The sequence below is a fragment of the Pteronotus mesoamericanus genome, unplaced genomic scaffold (genome assembly GCF_021234165.1).
Source record: "Pteronotus mesoamericanus isolate MK-2021 breed Mesoamerican mustached bat unplaced genomic scaffold, CSHL_Meso_final contig_182, whole genome shotgun sequence".
Classification (NCBI taxonomy): Eukaryota; Metazoa; Chordata; class Mammalia; order Chiroptera; family Mormoopidae; genus Pteronotus; species Pteronotus mesoamericanus.
The window spans coordinates 33,922,081-33,940,193 of NW_026555078.1; the positions used below are offsets into that span (position 1 = coordinate 33,922,081).

The following is an 18,113-nucleotide window of genomic DNA, read 5'->3' on the forward strand; positions in this document are numbered from 1 at the left end:
CTACAAAAAAACAAGAGGAAGGAAAGAGAAATAGTTTAAAATATAAAATATCATCTTACTATAACAAAGAGGTTTGAAAATACATGATTCAGCATTAGAATTAATACAGCCAGATCTAAGCTTTAAATAAAGGAGATTAAAGCTAATTTTAAAATAATATACCTGAAGTAATCAGCAAGATTTTAATGATTCAAGGTTAAATAAGTGTCCTCAAAAGGGTACATCTATAATTTTAGAGCTTGATGGGAGTTTAAAGATAATTTATTTGGAAAACAATTCTATATAGTGGTTAAAGGCACGGGCTTTTGAGTTATGAGAGCCCAGACTTTATATCCCAGCTCTGCTAATGACCTGAGCTGTGTGGCTCAGTTTTCTCATGTGAAATGGGGAAAATGCTACCTATTCACTGAGTGGTTGTTAAGAATTTTATATATGATACTATATAAGGTGTTTGGCATAGTGCCTTTAGTACATATCAAGTGTTTAGTAAATAGTAGTTACATATATTGACTATAATCTTTTTTCTTTAGAGAGGACTAAGACGTAAACAGTTGTTTAACATCACTGGCCTAGTTAATAATAGCAGTACCAGAGCCCAAATCTCTAGGTTACTTCTAGCCTCTCCCAGTACGCTTTTTCTATTGCAAGGAAGAATTAATTTATACAATTCATAGAATCTAATTAAACCTTTCAGGGTTTTAAAATTGTACTGAAGTTAAAAAAAGGCAACTCCAAATGATATCTTATTATATACTGTGGTGCTTTTTTGGCTTGAATTATAGAGCATTTTAACATGAGAATTCTAGAAAATACCAAATTTTTATTTTCAAGTCATTATAGGTTTCAGTGAATTTATAAATGATGTTATTTTAATATCAAAATGTAAATTCCATGAGAACAAGGACTTTGTTCACTGACTTATATTAAGTATGTGTAATAGTGCCTGGGACATAGTAGTCAGTCATTCAGTAAATGAATGAACAATTCATGCTGGCATGATGAATCAGAATTAATAATCTTGAGTTTTCTATATTTTCATCTTACATTTCTATATATTTAATTCCCACTTTCTAAATTAAACAGTCCAGGACAGTAATACTAATAATTCATGAGAAAAGTCAAAGGATAATTTACATTTGTTACAGACTGTATGTCTGTTTCCCCTAAAATTCGTATGTTGAAGCCCCTACCTTCCATGGTGATGCTTTTAGGAAGTGTGGGTCTTTGGGAAGCAATTAGACACCTCTCAAGGTAACTGGCTGAGATGAGGTCATGAGGGTGAAGCCCCCATTATGGAATTAGTGCCCTTTTAAGAGGGAGAGACCAAGTCTCCTCTCTGTCATGCGAAGATACACAGCAAGAAGGCAGTCTTTGGCAAGTCAGGAAGAGGGAACTCACCAAAACCTAATCTTGTTGGCACCCTGATCTCAGACTTCCCAGCCTCCAGGACTGTGAGAAATAAATGTCTGTTGTTGAAGCCATCCAGTCTTTTATTATAGGCATCCATTATTTTGTTAAAGCAGCCTGAGCTGATTAAGAAAATATGGTTTCAAAAGTTTTAAATATTAATTTTTGCAGCAAATTTTCCTATGTCTAGCAGAGACCAGAGTTAAAGTACCTTTGTATTTCCTAAGTATATCCTGAGTAAGAGGAAGGGAGGTAAGCATTTTATCCAATCTCCAAAATGAATTCAACATTCATTCCTTTATTTATATTTGATCTATGGTATATGAAGAAGTTTTAATATCTATTAATGTGAGAACTACAGGAAAACATATATAAGTAAGGACAATAACAATCTGAAGGCCCACTATATTATTAATAAGTAAAAGCAAACCTTACCAAAATAGAACTCACATGCAGTATAGCAAAGAGTATTTACTATTCAATAGATTTGATTATATAGAGCAAATTACGACCTTATCATACCTAAAAAAATAGAAAAGTTTTACAAAAGAAATAGTTTATGAGTTAGTACAATGAGCCTTAATTTGTCCTTTTTATTAAAACTGTATTTGAATGTAATAAAGGATAGGCTTAAATAATGAGCCTTAGAAAAGGAATTTATTACCTAACATTTCTTTGTCTCCATTATAATTTTATTTTTTAATCCTCACTCAAGGGTATGTTTTGTGATTTTAAAGAGAGAGAGAGACAGACAGACGGAGAGACAGACATCAATAGGTTGTATCCTATACCGGGGCTTTAACCCCAATGGGGATTAAAGCTGTAACCTATATAATGTGCCCTGACCAGGGATCAAACTCGCAACCTTTTGGTGTATGGGACGATGCTCCAACCAGCTGAGCCATCCAACCAGGGTCCATTATAATTTTTTGTTTTGTCGTTGTTACATATTTTTGGAATGATGGTATGAAAAGAAGTATAGGTGACTTGGGGTGGGAAATAATCAAATTTTGTCACACAAGCTTTCCTTCTGTCTAATAAGATCCTGGTGGTGTTTAGAGGAAAAGGTTTTGAGGAGAAAGATCTGTAAACAAATACATATTATTTAATATTACAGATGGTATAATGGGAATACAAAAAGCAAATAATAAAATCTAAAACAATCTTGAAGGCCAGTATTTTGTGAATTCTACATTATTTGGGCAATAACTTTGTCTCTTATAAAGTCAGTCACATTTAAGTCCTACAGTTACCTACCCTATCCTTTCCAAGCCATCAAAATGATTAGGATGCCTCATTTGTCAAAATGCCTTCCACTTTCAAAAGGAATGACTCTAAAAAACTCTGAGTCACCTCAAACTCACAAATACATCAAAATATATTGGAAAAGTTTAAAATTCTATCCTTTTTACAAAATCTACTGTGCACATAATACTGACTTCTAAAATAGACAGAGTTTGGAGGATAACATTTGTGGCACAATGTCTCACCTTCTAATTCAAAGAGAATTCCTAGGATTGTTATAATTCACAGGGCTGAATCCTCTACGAAGTAGCAACAACATTGCTACATATATTAAAATGAGATCTATCCTCTTAACTGTGTAACTGAAGAAATCAATTTCAGTTTGACTATATAAGATATTTTTACATAGTGCAATACTTTATAACTTGGATCATCCAGACCTCTAAACTCTGGAAAAACAAAAATAAAATTTGGGTGACTTCAATCAAAATGAGTGTGGTGCACATGCATGCAAACACAGATAGCAACACACTCACCCTTGATTAAGGAAAGGTTAATTAAAAATCCTTATTTTTGCCGTGGCTGGTGTGGCTCAGTGGACTGAGCACTGGACTGCAAAGCAAAGGGTTGTTGGTTCAATTCTCAGTCAGGGCACATGTCTGGGTTGTAGGCCAGACCCTCAGTAGGGGGCACATGAGAGGCAACCATACATTGATGTTTCTCTCCCTCTCTTTCTCCCTCCCTTCCCCTCTCTCTAAAAATAAATAAATAAAATCTTTAAAAAAAAATCCTTATTTTGGGCTTTATATTTTTAGAGGGTAAAAAAATCATTAAATAAAGGATCAGTCTTTGGTAAATCTTTCAAACACATGGATTTCATGAGAAAAATAAAATATAAAACTCAGTTGTGATTTGTGGTCAAAGACCTGAGAATCACTGGCCCAGTAAAATTTGGAAAGAGGCAGGTACTCCAGAGTGACAATTACTGTTAACATGAAATTATTTGTGAACCCTCCCTCAAATAAAATTCTTACTACTAAAAAAATAAATTACTCCAAAAAAGCTGGCAATAAAGTCTCTTGATAAACCTAACCTAAAGTTCATACCTTGCTTTTCATAGCAGAAGAATATGGGCCTAAAAACAATCCAGGTAAAATTTCCTAGAAAAAAAAAATTGAGATATTTACCATCAGCAATTTAAATCTATATAAAATATGTACCATAAAAGTGGATTTGTGGGGTGTTTACATCATTGTTATAATAATTTGCTAAAAAGCTTGTTGTTTAGGGAGCATTTCCAGCTACCTTGAGCAAATGAATAGGAAGAGAAATGCAGATATGCTTTATGTATCAAATGAGATATTCCAAGTTCAAATGTGGTTCTGAAAAATATATTCCAGATATCTGAACTTCCACAGTGCTTTTTCCCCCTCAGTTTTATTGACAATAGTGCTTTTTTTAATAAGCAGTTTGGTTAGAATTAGTACACTGTATTGTTATCTTTTACATTAATAATACATCTCTAATTTTACTTCTATTGTCTGCTATAATCTAGAAATAGGCATAAAGAAAATCTTCCCCTTGGAATTACACAAAACCTAATTCAGCCAAGTCAAAAGCAGCACAACATACAACAAGATTAAAGTGTTATCAATCATTAATAATAGGAAAAAAGTATAGCAAAGTTAAAAAAAAATATATTAAATGTTTGCTTATTGATAGTTTCAACAATTTAAGTAAGTACCTTCTGTATGCTGAATTAAAATTTATTCTATGTGATTCAACATAGTAAGCTTTCAGTTGGGCTCTATCATACCCAAGATACTAGTACAGTGGTATAGGATATAATATTTGTGAATAGGTCTGGTTTCTCCTACCAGCTTCTTGTGGGCAGAAATAACACTTTACTCATCTTTGCATTCCCCACAGCACGAAGTAAAATGCTTCAGAGGTACTCACATATTTTTTTAAAAATGAATTTTCACTAAGAAATAAAAGAAACAGATTTTTAGAAAGTGAAGGATTCCCAGGAGCATAAGACAATGCTTGACCCTAGGTCTAGCAGAGTTGACTGTGAATGCTGAGAAATGCAAAAGAAAAATGAATTGTTATGAGAATTAGCTATAACTTAATTCATTCCACATTGGGAGTATTCAACTCAATTTTCTGGAGAAACTACTTAGGAAAGTTGATTGGAAATCAGTAATATAATACATTATATAGTATGTAGGGTATGATACAGCCCAATTAACAGCTTTGTATATACAATCGACTCTTCTGAACTTAAACTAGACAAACACAGAGCAAACTGCTTTCAAAAGGAATACAAATATTGAACCCAATTTTTCAGATGTAGAAAAACAAAATGACTCACTAAGCATGTACACATATTACCATATTCATGGCTCTAATCTTAAAAAAAAAAGGGGGGAACAACAATTCATTTCCCATCTTTTAAGATCCACAATTAACTTTAAATATATCATTTAAAAATACTTCATGATGAACCTAGAGATCATGAGTCAACAGATGAGCCACAAAGGATTCAAATCCTTTTTGAAATTAGGTTGTTATTTAATGATAATAATACTATGGATTGGCTTAGTAAACAAAAAGGTGGCCATACCTGCATCTCTCGTCTCATAGGGTAGGTCCACTCCTTAAAAAGAAAGAAAAACACAAGATTAAAAGTAAATAACATTATAAAAATGTCACCCAATAAAAGTTAAAGATGTGACATTCAAGTGTAGGATAGTTGTAAAATCAGATTATACTTTAAGAATATTCTATAAAAATAGCAGATTCAATTGGTTTCACAAACACCAGAAAATATAAGTGACAAGAAACACTTAAGGTATTCTTTAAATAATTGGGCTTCAAAAATTACAACTATGTTATTTCATACAATGGAGAGAATAATTCATTAATTATAAGAATAGATGCTCCAGAAGTTTCTCCCCCAAATAATCCTCTAAATCAGAGATGTTAAATAGACTTTTGTCATTCGTGCCAATTCCAATCAACTGGCAGTAGATAGCTAAAACAATGTGTGGAGAAAGACTATGGAAGAAAAGAGTACTGTGATCAATAAGCAGTATCTGCTATGGATGAAAGAAGAATGGTATCTGACAGGTATTTGCCATCCCAGATATTAACTGCCAGATATTTATCAAACAGCTTTTTCCATATCTTACTTGGACTTAAGATTCTGTCTAGTTAATTCCCTTGAGGGATACAGTTCAACAAAGCATAGATTTTATTCTGTTTGGAATGTAGACCAAAATAAAGAAGATTAAAAATAATGCAAAATGCCAATGGCAAAAGATAAAATATTTTAAAGGTTAGGAAAAGAAAAAAGTTACAGGAAATTGATATGAAAAATCAATATAATACAGATAGTCCTAATTTGTAAATAGATTGCACTCTAAGTTTCTAACTTGGTTGTGTAAAATTCAGAATTATAAATAATAATTAGGTTTTTCAAGTTAAAACTGGAAGTTTTTTAAAAACTTTTATTCTGAAATAATTTTACGATTACGGAAAAGTTGTAAAAGAACATACAATAAATTCCCTTTATCCAGATTCCCCAAATCAGGGAAATTTTTTTTTTTAATCCTCACCCAAGGATGTGTAGATTGATTTTTGGTTGGGGTGGGGAGACCAAGAGAAAGAAACATCGATCAGTGGCCTCCCATATGCACTCCCAACCCAGGATCAAACCCACAGCTAGGTATGTGCCCTGATAGGGAATCAAACCCACAATCTTTTGGTAGATGCTCTAACCAACTGAGTCACGCAGCCAAGGCATCAGAGAAGTATTTTTTAACGTATAATGTAGAACTGTTATACACCTGTAATAGAAAGGGAGAATACTCTTGCAGTAACAGCAGGTTTTAAAAACAAACAAACAAACAGCCCTGGCTGGTGTGGCTCAGTGTACTCAGCGCCAGCCCGCAGACCGAAAGGTTGCTAGTTCGAATCCCAGTCAGAACACATGCCTGAGTTATGGTCCATGTCCCCAGTTGAGGGTGTATGAAAGGCTGCAGATCAATGTTTCTATCACACATCACTATTTCTTGCCTTCTCTTTCTCCCTCTTTTCCTCTCTAAAATAAAATATTTTTTAAAAAGAGCATTTTTTTTAAAAAAAAGAGAAAATATATTTTATTTTTAATCTTGAAAATTAGTCTCAGCAATGCAGTAGTAGGCCATAAATCCTGAAAAACCATCTATATAATAGGAGCTAAAATATACTTTTAATAATTATTTTTAAATGCACAGCTAAACTAACAAGTAAGTTGTATCACTACAGATTAGTTTTGCCTGTTTTTGAACTTCATATAAGTGGAATTATAAAGCAGTATTGTTTTGTCTGGCTTCTTTCATTCCACCTAATGCCTATGGGATTCATCCATGTTGTTGTATATGTCAGTAGTTTGCTCCTTTATATTGCTGTGCAGTATTCTACTGTACAAATATTCCACCTTTTACCCACTCTTCTGTGGAGACTTAAGTAGCTTCCAGGTTTGGGCAATTACAAATAAAAGTGCTATGAAAATATGTGTCCCTTGGTGAACATATGCATTTGTTTCTCTTGGACATGTAAACAGCAATGGAATTGTTACATCACTGGGTAAGCCCATATTTGGCATTACTAGACACTGATTAAGTTTTCCAAAACCAATTTACAACCCTACCAGCAAGGTACAGAGGTTCTAGTTGTTCCACATCCTTATCATGGCCATATTTTAAATTGCACTATATATGTGAGACATATAACAAAGGCTAGGACCTGCTCAAGGTGAGAAGTCACATCAAGAACAAAGAGCTGGGACCCCAAAAGGCACCACCCTCAGTGAAAGATAAACTAGAGAGGGGGGAAAAAAACCTCTCACTTCATTCTCATAGAAGTGAGTACTTCTTGCCTTTTTTAGGTTTGGGTCTGAATAGAAGGTGGTGGTAATGGTGGGGTGGGGTCTCCCTAACCACAATTTGGCCTTCACTCAAGTTTGGCATTAGAATTCAACTGTGTTTGTGAGGCCAAGTGAAAATTTGATGTCAAATGGAACAGAGTAATGTCCATGGATTTGTGGGAGAAGCAAATGCATTTTTCTCTGTGGAGGTACATACCCTAAACCTAGATCAGAAATAATTCACACATGCCCTGGCTGGTGTGGCTCAATGGACTGAATGCTGGCCTGTGAACCAAAAGGTCACTGGTTCAATTCCTAGTCAGGGCACCCGCCTGGGTTGTGGGCATGGTCCCCTGTTGGGGGCGTGTAAGAAGCAACTGTTTCTCTCTCACACAACAATGTTTCCCTCCCTCTCTGGCTTCTTCCCTTCCTCTCTCTCTAAAAATAAGTAAATAAAATCTTTAAAAGAAAGAAAAAGAAATTCGTACAGTAAGTTCAATGAGCTCACAATAAAAAACTGACTTAAAAAAAGGGAGGGGGTGAAAATGAGCTACCATGAAAAGCAGATATAACTGAATGACACCCACAGGCTGCAGATACAACAATGATGAAAAATACAAAACACTTAATATATTTAATGATATATAATAATAACAAAAATATGACTAACAAGAAACTGATTTTAAAGAGAGGCAAATGAGTATGTAGAAATGAAAAAATTGCAACTGAAATTAAAAATAAAAAACAGTAGATGGGCTAAACAGAAAAAAGTACACAGATTAAGAGAAAATCTGTGAACTAGAAAACAGAAGTGACCTTTCAACTGACCTAAATTCAGAGTTGGAAAGGTCATCCATAGATTCTAAGACCATAGAATCTAAGTTCCAGAAGAAGAGGTGAAAAAAATAAAGGAAAGATAATATTACACAAGATACTGTTCTTGACATCAGAAGCATGGTGGCATGAGAGGTGGCATGAGAGGTTCCCCTGGTCTCTTTCCTTAAATTTACAGTTGAACAGCTATAAGACAACAAAGGATTCCCTGTTCAACATACAAACACATCTGAGAGGTCCACATGTTGAAACATCTGAAGGTGGGTGAACTGGGAGGTAAACAGGGGAGAAAGAGAAAGTACAGAGATGGGTGACACTAATGTAGTCTAGAACTCAATGAGTCTTGGGAGAAGGGAGGAATCAGATTACAGCGTACACTTTCTGCAGCACTTAGGAGAAGGGAGGTAGAAACATTCCTGCCTGAGTGGTCAGATGAAACAGTGATGGCAGCTGTGCTCTGGCAGTCACCATTACCAGACAGAAAACAAAGCCACTGAAGCCTGGCCACTTTCCCCCATCCTCCCTCGCTCTTACTCACCCTCCTTCAACCTCCCAGAGATCAGAGCTCGACTCCTCACAAACCTCCTAAAGCCAGCGGCAGGCCCCAGAAGAAGCTGTGGCAGTGAGTGTCGAGTTGCGGAGTACACTATCTGCAGCCTTGAGAACTGGAGAAGCAGAAGCACTCCTTCCTGAGTGATGGGCACATGCTGGGGCTGGTTCTGATGATGGAAGTGTCACAGCTGCCATTACTCAGAGAACAAAGCCACAAATGCAGAAGCCAGCTTCTCCCAGTCCACCCTGCTCCCACCCATAGCAGCTGAGCCCAGCGGGGACACACAGGGCAGTGCAATAACTGGTTGCAGGGGCAGCACTGGGATTTCACAGGTTTGGAACCCTAGTGCCCACCACATTCCTCCATGGACAATGGTGCTCTGAGACTGAGAGGACCTGGTCACAGAGAAGACAGCTACTTCCCCAGGGAATACAGGGCATTTTTCAACCACTCCACGGAGATCCAAGAAGATGGAAGCAGTGCAAGAGTAAACAAAAACTTGCACTTGAGTACAACTTACTAAATAGAGAAATATTACCCTTTAAAAAAGGCAGATTTCATTCCCATAAATGTCTAGGCAAAAAAAAAAAAAGAAAAAAAACAGAAAAAAATCCATCAAATACCATGAATAACCAAGGTAACACGGCATCTTACAAAATAAAAAAAAAGGAAAAATACCTAGGAAATAAACTTAAAGACATGGAAATATGTGATTTCAATGACGGGGGGAGGTGGATAAATGGTGATGGAAAAAAGTAAAAAATTTTTTAAATTTTGAAAAATAAATAAATGACAGAGAATTCAAGACTGCAGTTCTGAAAAAACACAATGAAATACAAGAAAACTCAGGCAGTTTAATGAACTCAGAAATAAAATCAACAAAATGAGCCCTGGCTGGTGTGGCTCAGTGGATTGAGTGCCAGCCTGAGAACCAAAGGGTTGCAGGTTCAATTCCCAGTGTAGGGCACATGCCTGGGTTGCAGGCCAGGTCCCCAGCAGGGGGCGCACGGAATGCAACCACACATTGATGTTTCTCTCCCGCTCTCCCTCTCTTCCCCTCCCTAAAAATAAATTTTTTAAAAAAGGAGGAATTTCATTTAAAAAATCAACAAAATGAGTACTTTACCAAAGAGGTTTAAACTTTTAAAAAGGAACCAAACAGGCACTCTTTCTCCCCCCAGGGCATGCCTGCTTTAATCTTCTTTTCAACTGTAGTTTTCTAAGCTCCAAAAGCCTCTCTTTTATCTCTCTAACTTGTTTCCTTAGCCCATTTCTTCTGTTACTCACTTTTACTACTTCTGTAACCTTCTAAATAAACTCTCTCTTAAAATTTGAATTCTTGGCTCTGATTTCTTTCTTCGCCAAACTCAAGAATCGAGGTCCAACTTTGCAGTAAAAACGTGTTCTGTTTTGCTGCCAACACTGCCCCTAATGGTGGCATGATAATGACTCGGATTATCTTATCGCCCTCTGGTTTGGCTAGAGGCACCTCTTTAAGCTTCCAATCTCCTTTCTTGGGACCTCCTTGAGATGCAGCTAAAGGTTAAGGTCCTGAGCCCTTTCTATTTGGAAAAAATGAAATAAAAGAACCAAATAGAAATTCTGGAGCTGAGGAACTCAATAAAAGAGAGAAAGAATAAACTAGTGATCTTAAGAAACTACACTGAGCAAACAGAGGAAAACATTAGTGCTACTGAAGATAGAAATCTAGAAATGATAAAAATGGAAGAAAAGACAAACTTGAGAAAAAGAAAGAAAGAATGAACTCTAAGAGAACTATCTGACTCCATCAGAAAAAGCAGAAAGAGCAGTATAAGAATAATGCCCTGACCTTATTGCCCTGACCTTCTGTGGTTAAGTTGGATGGGCGTCATACCACAAAACGAAGGTTCGGCACATGCCTGGGTTGCAGGTTCAGTTCCCCAGTCGGGGCATGTGTGAGAGGCAGGCAATCAATGTTTCTTTCTCACATCATTGTTTCTCTCCCTTTCTTCCCCCCTCTTCCCCTCTCTCTAAAAATAAATAAATAAAATCCTTTTTTTTAAAAAAAAAAGAATAATGTGTATATGAGAAGAAAACAGGGAGAAAGGAACAGAGAGCCTATTCAAACATATAGTCAATGAGAACTTCCCCAATCAAAGGAAAGAGCTGGATCCTCTAAATCCAAGAAGCAAACAGAACACCTAATCATCTTAACCCCAAAAGGCGTTCTGCAAGGCACATTATATTAAAACTGTCAAAAATTAATGACAAAAAAAAAAAAAAGATTTCTCAAGGCTGCCAGGAAAAAGAAGACAGTAACCAATACCAATAAAGGAAATCCATTAGATTATGGGATTTTTCAGCAGACCCCTTACAAGCCAGGAAAAAGTGAAATCAAATAATCCAATTATTGAGAAAAATTACCACTCAAGAATAACATATGCAGCAAAGTTATCCTTTAGATATAAAGGAGAAATACTTTCCCAGACAGACAGAACATGAGGGAATTAATCACCACAAGATTTGTCTTGCAGGAAATACTGAAGAGGTTACTCTATCTAAAACAATAAGAGTAAAGGATACAAAACTATGAGTAAGATGACAGACAGAAGCAGGAAAATGCAACCCTTATTCAAAACAGGGTATTATATATTGAAATATAACATAAAGATTAAAGGATAAAAAAACACTTAAAAAAAGAGAAGACAATAGCTACTGCAATTTGGAAATGAGAGCACAGCATAAGGAGAGAGAATTCGTAACTACAAAAACATGAAAGGGGAGGTGTTATAGGTCTGTTTTTGCAAAGGGAAATGAAGATGCATTCAGGAGAAAAAAGACTGCTATATATATGAAACTTTCTTTTCCAAAATCTAATGGTAACCACACACAAAGAATCTGAAATTGAGACACATAACAAAAAAGGGGAAACAGTAAAAAAAATCACAGAATACCACCAGACTAAAATAACAGAAACACGAGGGAAAAACAAATGACAAAGGAAACACAGTTACCAGAAAACAAGATATAATGCCTACAAGAAACCTTCATATATCAATAATCACCCTAAATGTAAATGTACTCAACAATAAAAACCCACAGATAACAAGCTGGAACAAAAAACAAAACCCAGTCACATGCTGCCTTCAGGAGACACATCTCAGCTACAAAGACAAATATAGGCCCAAAGTGAAAAGGTAGAAAATGATGGCAAATACCCAAGCAAATGATACCCAGAGAAAAGCAGACGCACTTATAGCAAACAAAATAGATTTCAAGATTAAAAAAAAAATAACAAGAGCCCTGGCTGGTACGGCTCAGTGGGTTGAGTGCTGGCCTGAGAACTCAAAGGCTGTCGATTCGATTCCCAGTCAGGGCATGTGTCAGGGTTGTGGGCCAAGTCTCCAGTTAGGGGTGTGCGAGAGGCAACCAGCCGATGTCTCTCACAGACTGATGTTTCTCTCCTTCTTTCTCCTTCCTTTTCCCTCTCTCTAAAAATAAATAAATAAAACCTTTAAAAAAATAAAAACAAATTAAAAAAGTAACAAGAGACACAGGTGGGCATTTATTTATTTTTAGATTTTACTTATTAATTTTTAGAGAGAGAGGAAGGAAGCAGAACCCCAAGTAACCCCAAATAACCCAAATGTCTATCCATGGCATTCATACAATGCAATAGTACTCAGCAATAAAAAAAAAATCAACTGCTCATAAACACAACAATATAGATGAATTTCATAGATATTATATTCAGTGAAAGAAGCCATAAACAAGAGTCCATTTTGTATGGTTTCATTTATATGAAGATCAATTACAGATAAAACTAAACTATGATTAAAGAAATCGTAATATTTGTTGCCCACTATGGGATGAGGAAGGGATTGCCTGGAAACGGATATAACTTTCCATGTTGGTAGAAACAGTCTGTGTCTTGATAGTAGTTCTACTGGTGTACACAGGGGTGGGCAAAAGGAGGTTACAGTTGTAAGTACACAAAACAGTTTATTCTTCCATTATTATTAATTACTGTATTACTTTCCATACTTTTGCCCACCCTGTATTGAAAGGACAAAGCCAGCACCATTTGCTGTTGTGGTGCCATTTGCTGAGCAGTCCTATGACCTTGTTAAACATGACTGCAATTTTACTCTTTTGAGCTTATGTCCCCAGGACTGAAAAATTACTGGAAAAGCAAGAACAGAACATGACTAACTGCTCCCCACGTCCCGAGGCAAAAGAACATTGGAGAAAACTGGAGCTTACACAAAACTAACAGAAATCTCCTGTGCTGCAATACCCCAAACAGCCTAGCAGCCACACAACAGCAATTGCCACCTTTTATAATCCAGTAAAAGCTCACAATACCAACCTTTTGGTGCTGGTGCACTTCTCTATGCCTAGCCCCTTTCTTCCCTTGGAAAGTGAGTAAAACATTTTTCTCTCCTTTTTCCTCTTTTCGTGAACTCTTTCACAACCTGTGTTAATGGCCGCCCTAACATCTACACTTATCGAAACACTGAATTGCACATTTAATATCTGTGGATTACACATAATGCAAATTTTATTTCCAGTTGCTAGATGGGATGCCGCTCCTATTCATGAATCAATTAAAGCCAATTAGATCAATTTTGTTTTTTGAATTTTATTTTTTAACAAAACCAATCAAGACTTTCATTAATATATACCAGACACTATGTTCAGTGAAAGAAACAATGGCATGTAAGACAGAAACTTATTGGTGACTAAGTTTCCTTATGAAACTTTTAGTCTATCATGGAAAATTGAGAGGAAAAATTATTTTGCCTTTATCCTTCTGGGTTTTTGGCTGAGACATTCCTGTAATAAAAGAAAGATTAACAGAAGAAAAAGAAAAGTTTCATAAGAATATACCTCCTGTAAACATGGGAGTGTTAAAAAACAAAATTCAACCTAGTAAATTTTAAGATCTAATGCACTTAGGCAATTCATGACGGGGCAGCATCCCATTTAGCAACGAGAAGGGAACTGTATGACATGGAAAGCTTTTATGGGCTGAAAGAGCATGAGACTAAAAAATTAAAAGTGGATTATAAGGGGTCTTATCAGGCAGATTACCTCACTAGCATTGATCAGAAAATCCCAAACTGATTGATTATGCTTCTGGTAGAGGTTGAACTGCAATTAGATCAGGCATTTAGGTTTACCATGGGTTTTAAGCACAAATGACACCATTTTGGGCTTGTGGTTTTCTATTTAAAAAAGGAGAGACCCAAAACTAAGTAACTTACCCAAATGGCTAAGGCTACCATCTTAAATATCACCTTCAGCTGACAACAAAAGAAATTGGGAGTAGGGGAGTCAGCTATGGGAGGCTATCAGGAAAAGCACAGTAAACAAGAATAAGGCTGTCATGCTGATTAAAGTCAATGTCTTGTACATTGACAAGAGTTTCTAGAAATAAGGTCATCCCTCTCTTTTTGATTGGGGTGGGGAGATATTCTTACAAATGAAGATTTTCCTTACAAAGATAAATGTATTTTACAAAGGGTAACTTCTATGTGTACTTGGTTTCCAAAGCTTCCTTCCATTTCTTTAAATTAACCAGCCTAACATAACCCTTATGACAAAGAGACATATTTAGTATTTATGTAATGTGTTGCACTAGACAATTACATCACTATACAACAGAACTGTTTTCAGCTCCATCCATGGGACCACTGTTTGTATAGATGGTGCTTCAATGATGGAAATGTCATGCTATACATGCCTGTAGTTAATTAATTGAGGGCAAATGGAGTGGTGACAGCCATGGCAAAGGAAAACAGCAAATGCAAAGATCCTGAAGCGGGGCGGGGGAAATGAAAGCATTCCAGGAGCTGAAAGAAGATGAATATAACTAGGGTATACAAAGAAGAGAGCAAGAGGAAGAGCAGTTCATAATGAGATTAGAGGTAGGGAGATGTAAGATCACACAGGACCTTCCAGATGGCATTGCAGGTTTGAACTTTATCCTCAAAACAATAGGAAATCATGGTATAGTTTTAAACAAAAGTGTGCCAATCTTTTTGCAAACTGATCTGAACATAACTAAATTTTTGCTAGTGTTTTAAGACTGAAATGCTTGGTTTGACTCCATCTTGTTCAAGTCTGCCTTGTTCCATGGCCTTCGGGTTAATAGCTCCTGCTTCGTCTTGCATAGATGTGCAAATCATTTCGGTAATTCTGCATGTGGTTGAGTTTTACAAAAAAAGGTCTTCCCATTTCTTAAGATGGATCTGAGTAACTACTAAGGCTCCCATCTTCTCAGCTGGTGCCTCTCAATCAATAAACTTTTCCTATGCTAAACTCTAATGACGTGTTGTTTTGGCCTTTCAAAGCTTTGGGCACTCTGGACTGGTAACCCTGGCACTGTCCTATAAAGAATGTCCTGACCAGTATTTCAAGAAACTTGGAAGTAACATTCTTACAGAGATGATAGGATCATAGCTTGATAACATCAATCATTAAGAGCATTCATTACTTCACATGAATTCCATTTTTGTTAAAGCAAGATTTGGGTTGTAATTTAGCTTTCCATGTAGTGCTTCCTATGTGGAAGACACTGTGTTGGGTGGTCACGCAAAGTAGGTTTAAGACAATTTGACACCTCACATATCTCACTGGAAAGCAGAAAATTAACCTTCTGTTTTATTGCTCATCATGAGTAATTACATGCCCTATTTAATGGTTATTTATAATTCTGTCTGCCCAAAAAGCTCTCTCCATCTTCTGCCGAAATGTCTACCAATGATATACTTCACTATCCTAGTTAAGGAAGTAGGCCGATGACCTAGCCTGGGCTCTTCGTTGTACTTACCACTTCCTGGCTATAGTGACTGATCCAAAGGATGGGCACCAGACCTAAGTTGGGTTAGCCCTCCCTCCAGATTTTACACATTAAAGCTTGGAGAGAAGTGTGTTTATTCCTCATTCTGTAGGCCCATCACGGTATGAGCCTGGAGCAGATGATGGACAAACTCCCTGTGAAAAAGCCCAAGGAAAAGCAGAGACCCCGAGAGAAAGTAGAGACAAACACTGACGAGAGGCAGCAGCAATTCTGATGCATTATAATAGTGTCTAATAAAGACTCTGAGATTAGCTGTATCTCTAGCTTTCTGGATTTAGTTACTTCTTTTTGCTTATGCTAGTCTGAGTTTTGCAACAAATAAAGAAGAAACATCTAATGCTATGAAATAAAGAATTGGCTTTCAGTAGGTAATATCTGCATCATTATCTATTAAGCTTTAAACATCACCTCTGTCCCACATAGAAAAGAAGAAAGTTATATTCCCAGTCAGACTTTCTAATTTTTGCAGGGATAACACCTATTATATACACAGTAAAAGATTAAAATCTTTAAACCTTTTTTAAAAAAGATTTTATTTATTTTTAAAGAAAGGGGAAGGGAGGGAGAGAGGGGGAGAAATAACAATCCGTTGCCCCTCTCATGAGCCCCAACTGGAGCCAGTCAGCAGCCCAGGCATGTGCCCTGACCAGGAATCCAACCAGCAGCCTGACTTTTCGCTTTGGGGGACCATGCCCAACCAACCCGAACTATACTAGTAATGGCAAATCTTTAAACACTTTGAACTAGAAATCTTAGGATTAAAGCAGGGAAGAATTGGGGTGTATTAAAAAGAACAAGGAATTAATAAGATTCATGAGATCAAGGTTCTCACTGTCTTTGTGCTACTGTGTTACCATGGCAAATCCCTGACTCTCAGTAAAGCTACAATTTTGTCACCTGTCTACATTACTCCTAAGATTGCTTCCAGTGCTGAAATGACTGAATGATTTTGAGGATATATAAGCATACTCCTCATTCACACTATTCCATATTAAACGAAGAAAAGTAAATTTAACTTTTTCCCACCTACTTGAGACTACTTGGAAAAAATATGCAATTCTTAAGGATCACTACAAGCAAAAGTCCCGCCAAACAAAAAATGTGAACCTCAAATGAAGATATTCAATAGAATGAATATCTGGTGTAAACTGAATGGTCTCTTAAAATTAGAGCTTTTTTTTCCAATTACTTTCATGGTATTTAAAACTAGAAACTGTAGATATTTTTTTCTTGATCATGCTAGAGCATACCTTGTCCTGTTACCAACTTAGATTTCAGAAAATTCTAGCGATAGGGAAAACCCCCCCAGCTCAACACGTTAGACAGGGAAGATGTAAAGTGGGTTATTTTAAAAATAAATTATAAATCAGGAGACCAAGTTATGAAGACTTTTATTCGCATTATTAACTTTCCTCCAAAAGAAAAGACTTCTGATTTCAGTTTTCAGACTCAAATGAACCAGCTCTGTGGCTCTGCCTCAAATGAAAACAACTTCGGTAAACTTTTTGAAAGCCCATTTTGAAGGTCAGGCCCCAGGTCTATTCCACATGGGGGGAGCAGGGGCATGTGTGCTACAAGTAAACTCTGTGACACCAAAGGTATCTCTCAAAATGAGATTAAAAGCAACATTACCCTCGTGTTGCTTTGGCAATAAAAGGGGAACCTTACTCCAAGTAAGTCCTCGACGCTGACCTAAGGAGAGGAAAGGGACTACTTTTGCTCATCTCATTAAACTACACCAGACCCAGACCCAGACCCATGTACACTGCCGGCGCCTCAGGAAGGAAATAAGAACTGAGTCAGGTAAAGAGCCGACCTCCCGAGCTGGAGGCTCTACCCCGAGGTCCCGGGACGCCCTCATGAGGCAACACGGCTTCTGTACCACTGGACACTTCAGCGGTTGGGGCCTGCGGTTGCCCCTCGGCCTGTGCGTGGCAGACTCACCTCGGCGTCCTCTTTGCACTGTGGGAGAGAGGGGAACTCCAGCTTCAAGTCCTCCATAATCCCGGCCGGCGGACTGGTGGGTGAAGTGGGAGTAAGTTATTCGCCAGCCCGACCCCCGGGCTGGCAATGAGAGGGAGCGCCGGTGAACCGGAGGGCTGACGGACGGGCAGCGGCCTTACAATTAACACACGCAGAGCAAGGGGACCCGGCGACTCCGGCGGCGGCGGCGACCACAGAGGGGAAGAGGAGGGTTGGGCGGCTCATACCCGGCCGCCATGCTGCTGCGGTCTCCCTACCCCCGAGTCTCCGCGCCCCTCAGGCCACCCAGGCTCAGGCACAAGCTCGAGCCCCACAACCGTCTGCTCTCCTCG

The 18,113-nt window shown here is 37.4% G+C and overlaps 1 protein-coding gene across 2 annotated transcripts in view; it reads right to left on the minus strand.

Annotated features, from left to right (window-relative positions):
- The window catches only part of STYX (serine/threonine/tyrosine interacting protein), a 43,777-nt gene extending 25,664 nt beyond the window's left edge, over positions 1-18,113 (minus strand). The window contains exons 1-3 of one of the 2 annotated variants that reach the window (XM_054567562.1): positions 17,743-18,113; positions 5,279-5,311; positions 3,759-3,812 (exon numbers count right to left, since the gene is read on the minus strand). In XM_054567562.1, coding sequence (XP_054423537.1) covers positions 3,759-3,812; positions 5,279-5,311; positions 17,743-17,799 — 144 coding nt within the window. In that variant the 5' untranslated portion in view covers positions 17,800-18,113. The remainder of the gene's footprint in view (positions 1-3,758; positions 3,813-5,278; positions 5,312-17,742) is intronic. The other variant, XM_054567563.1, reaches the window with a different exon arrangement.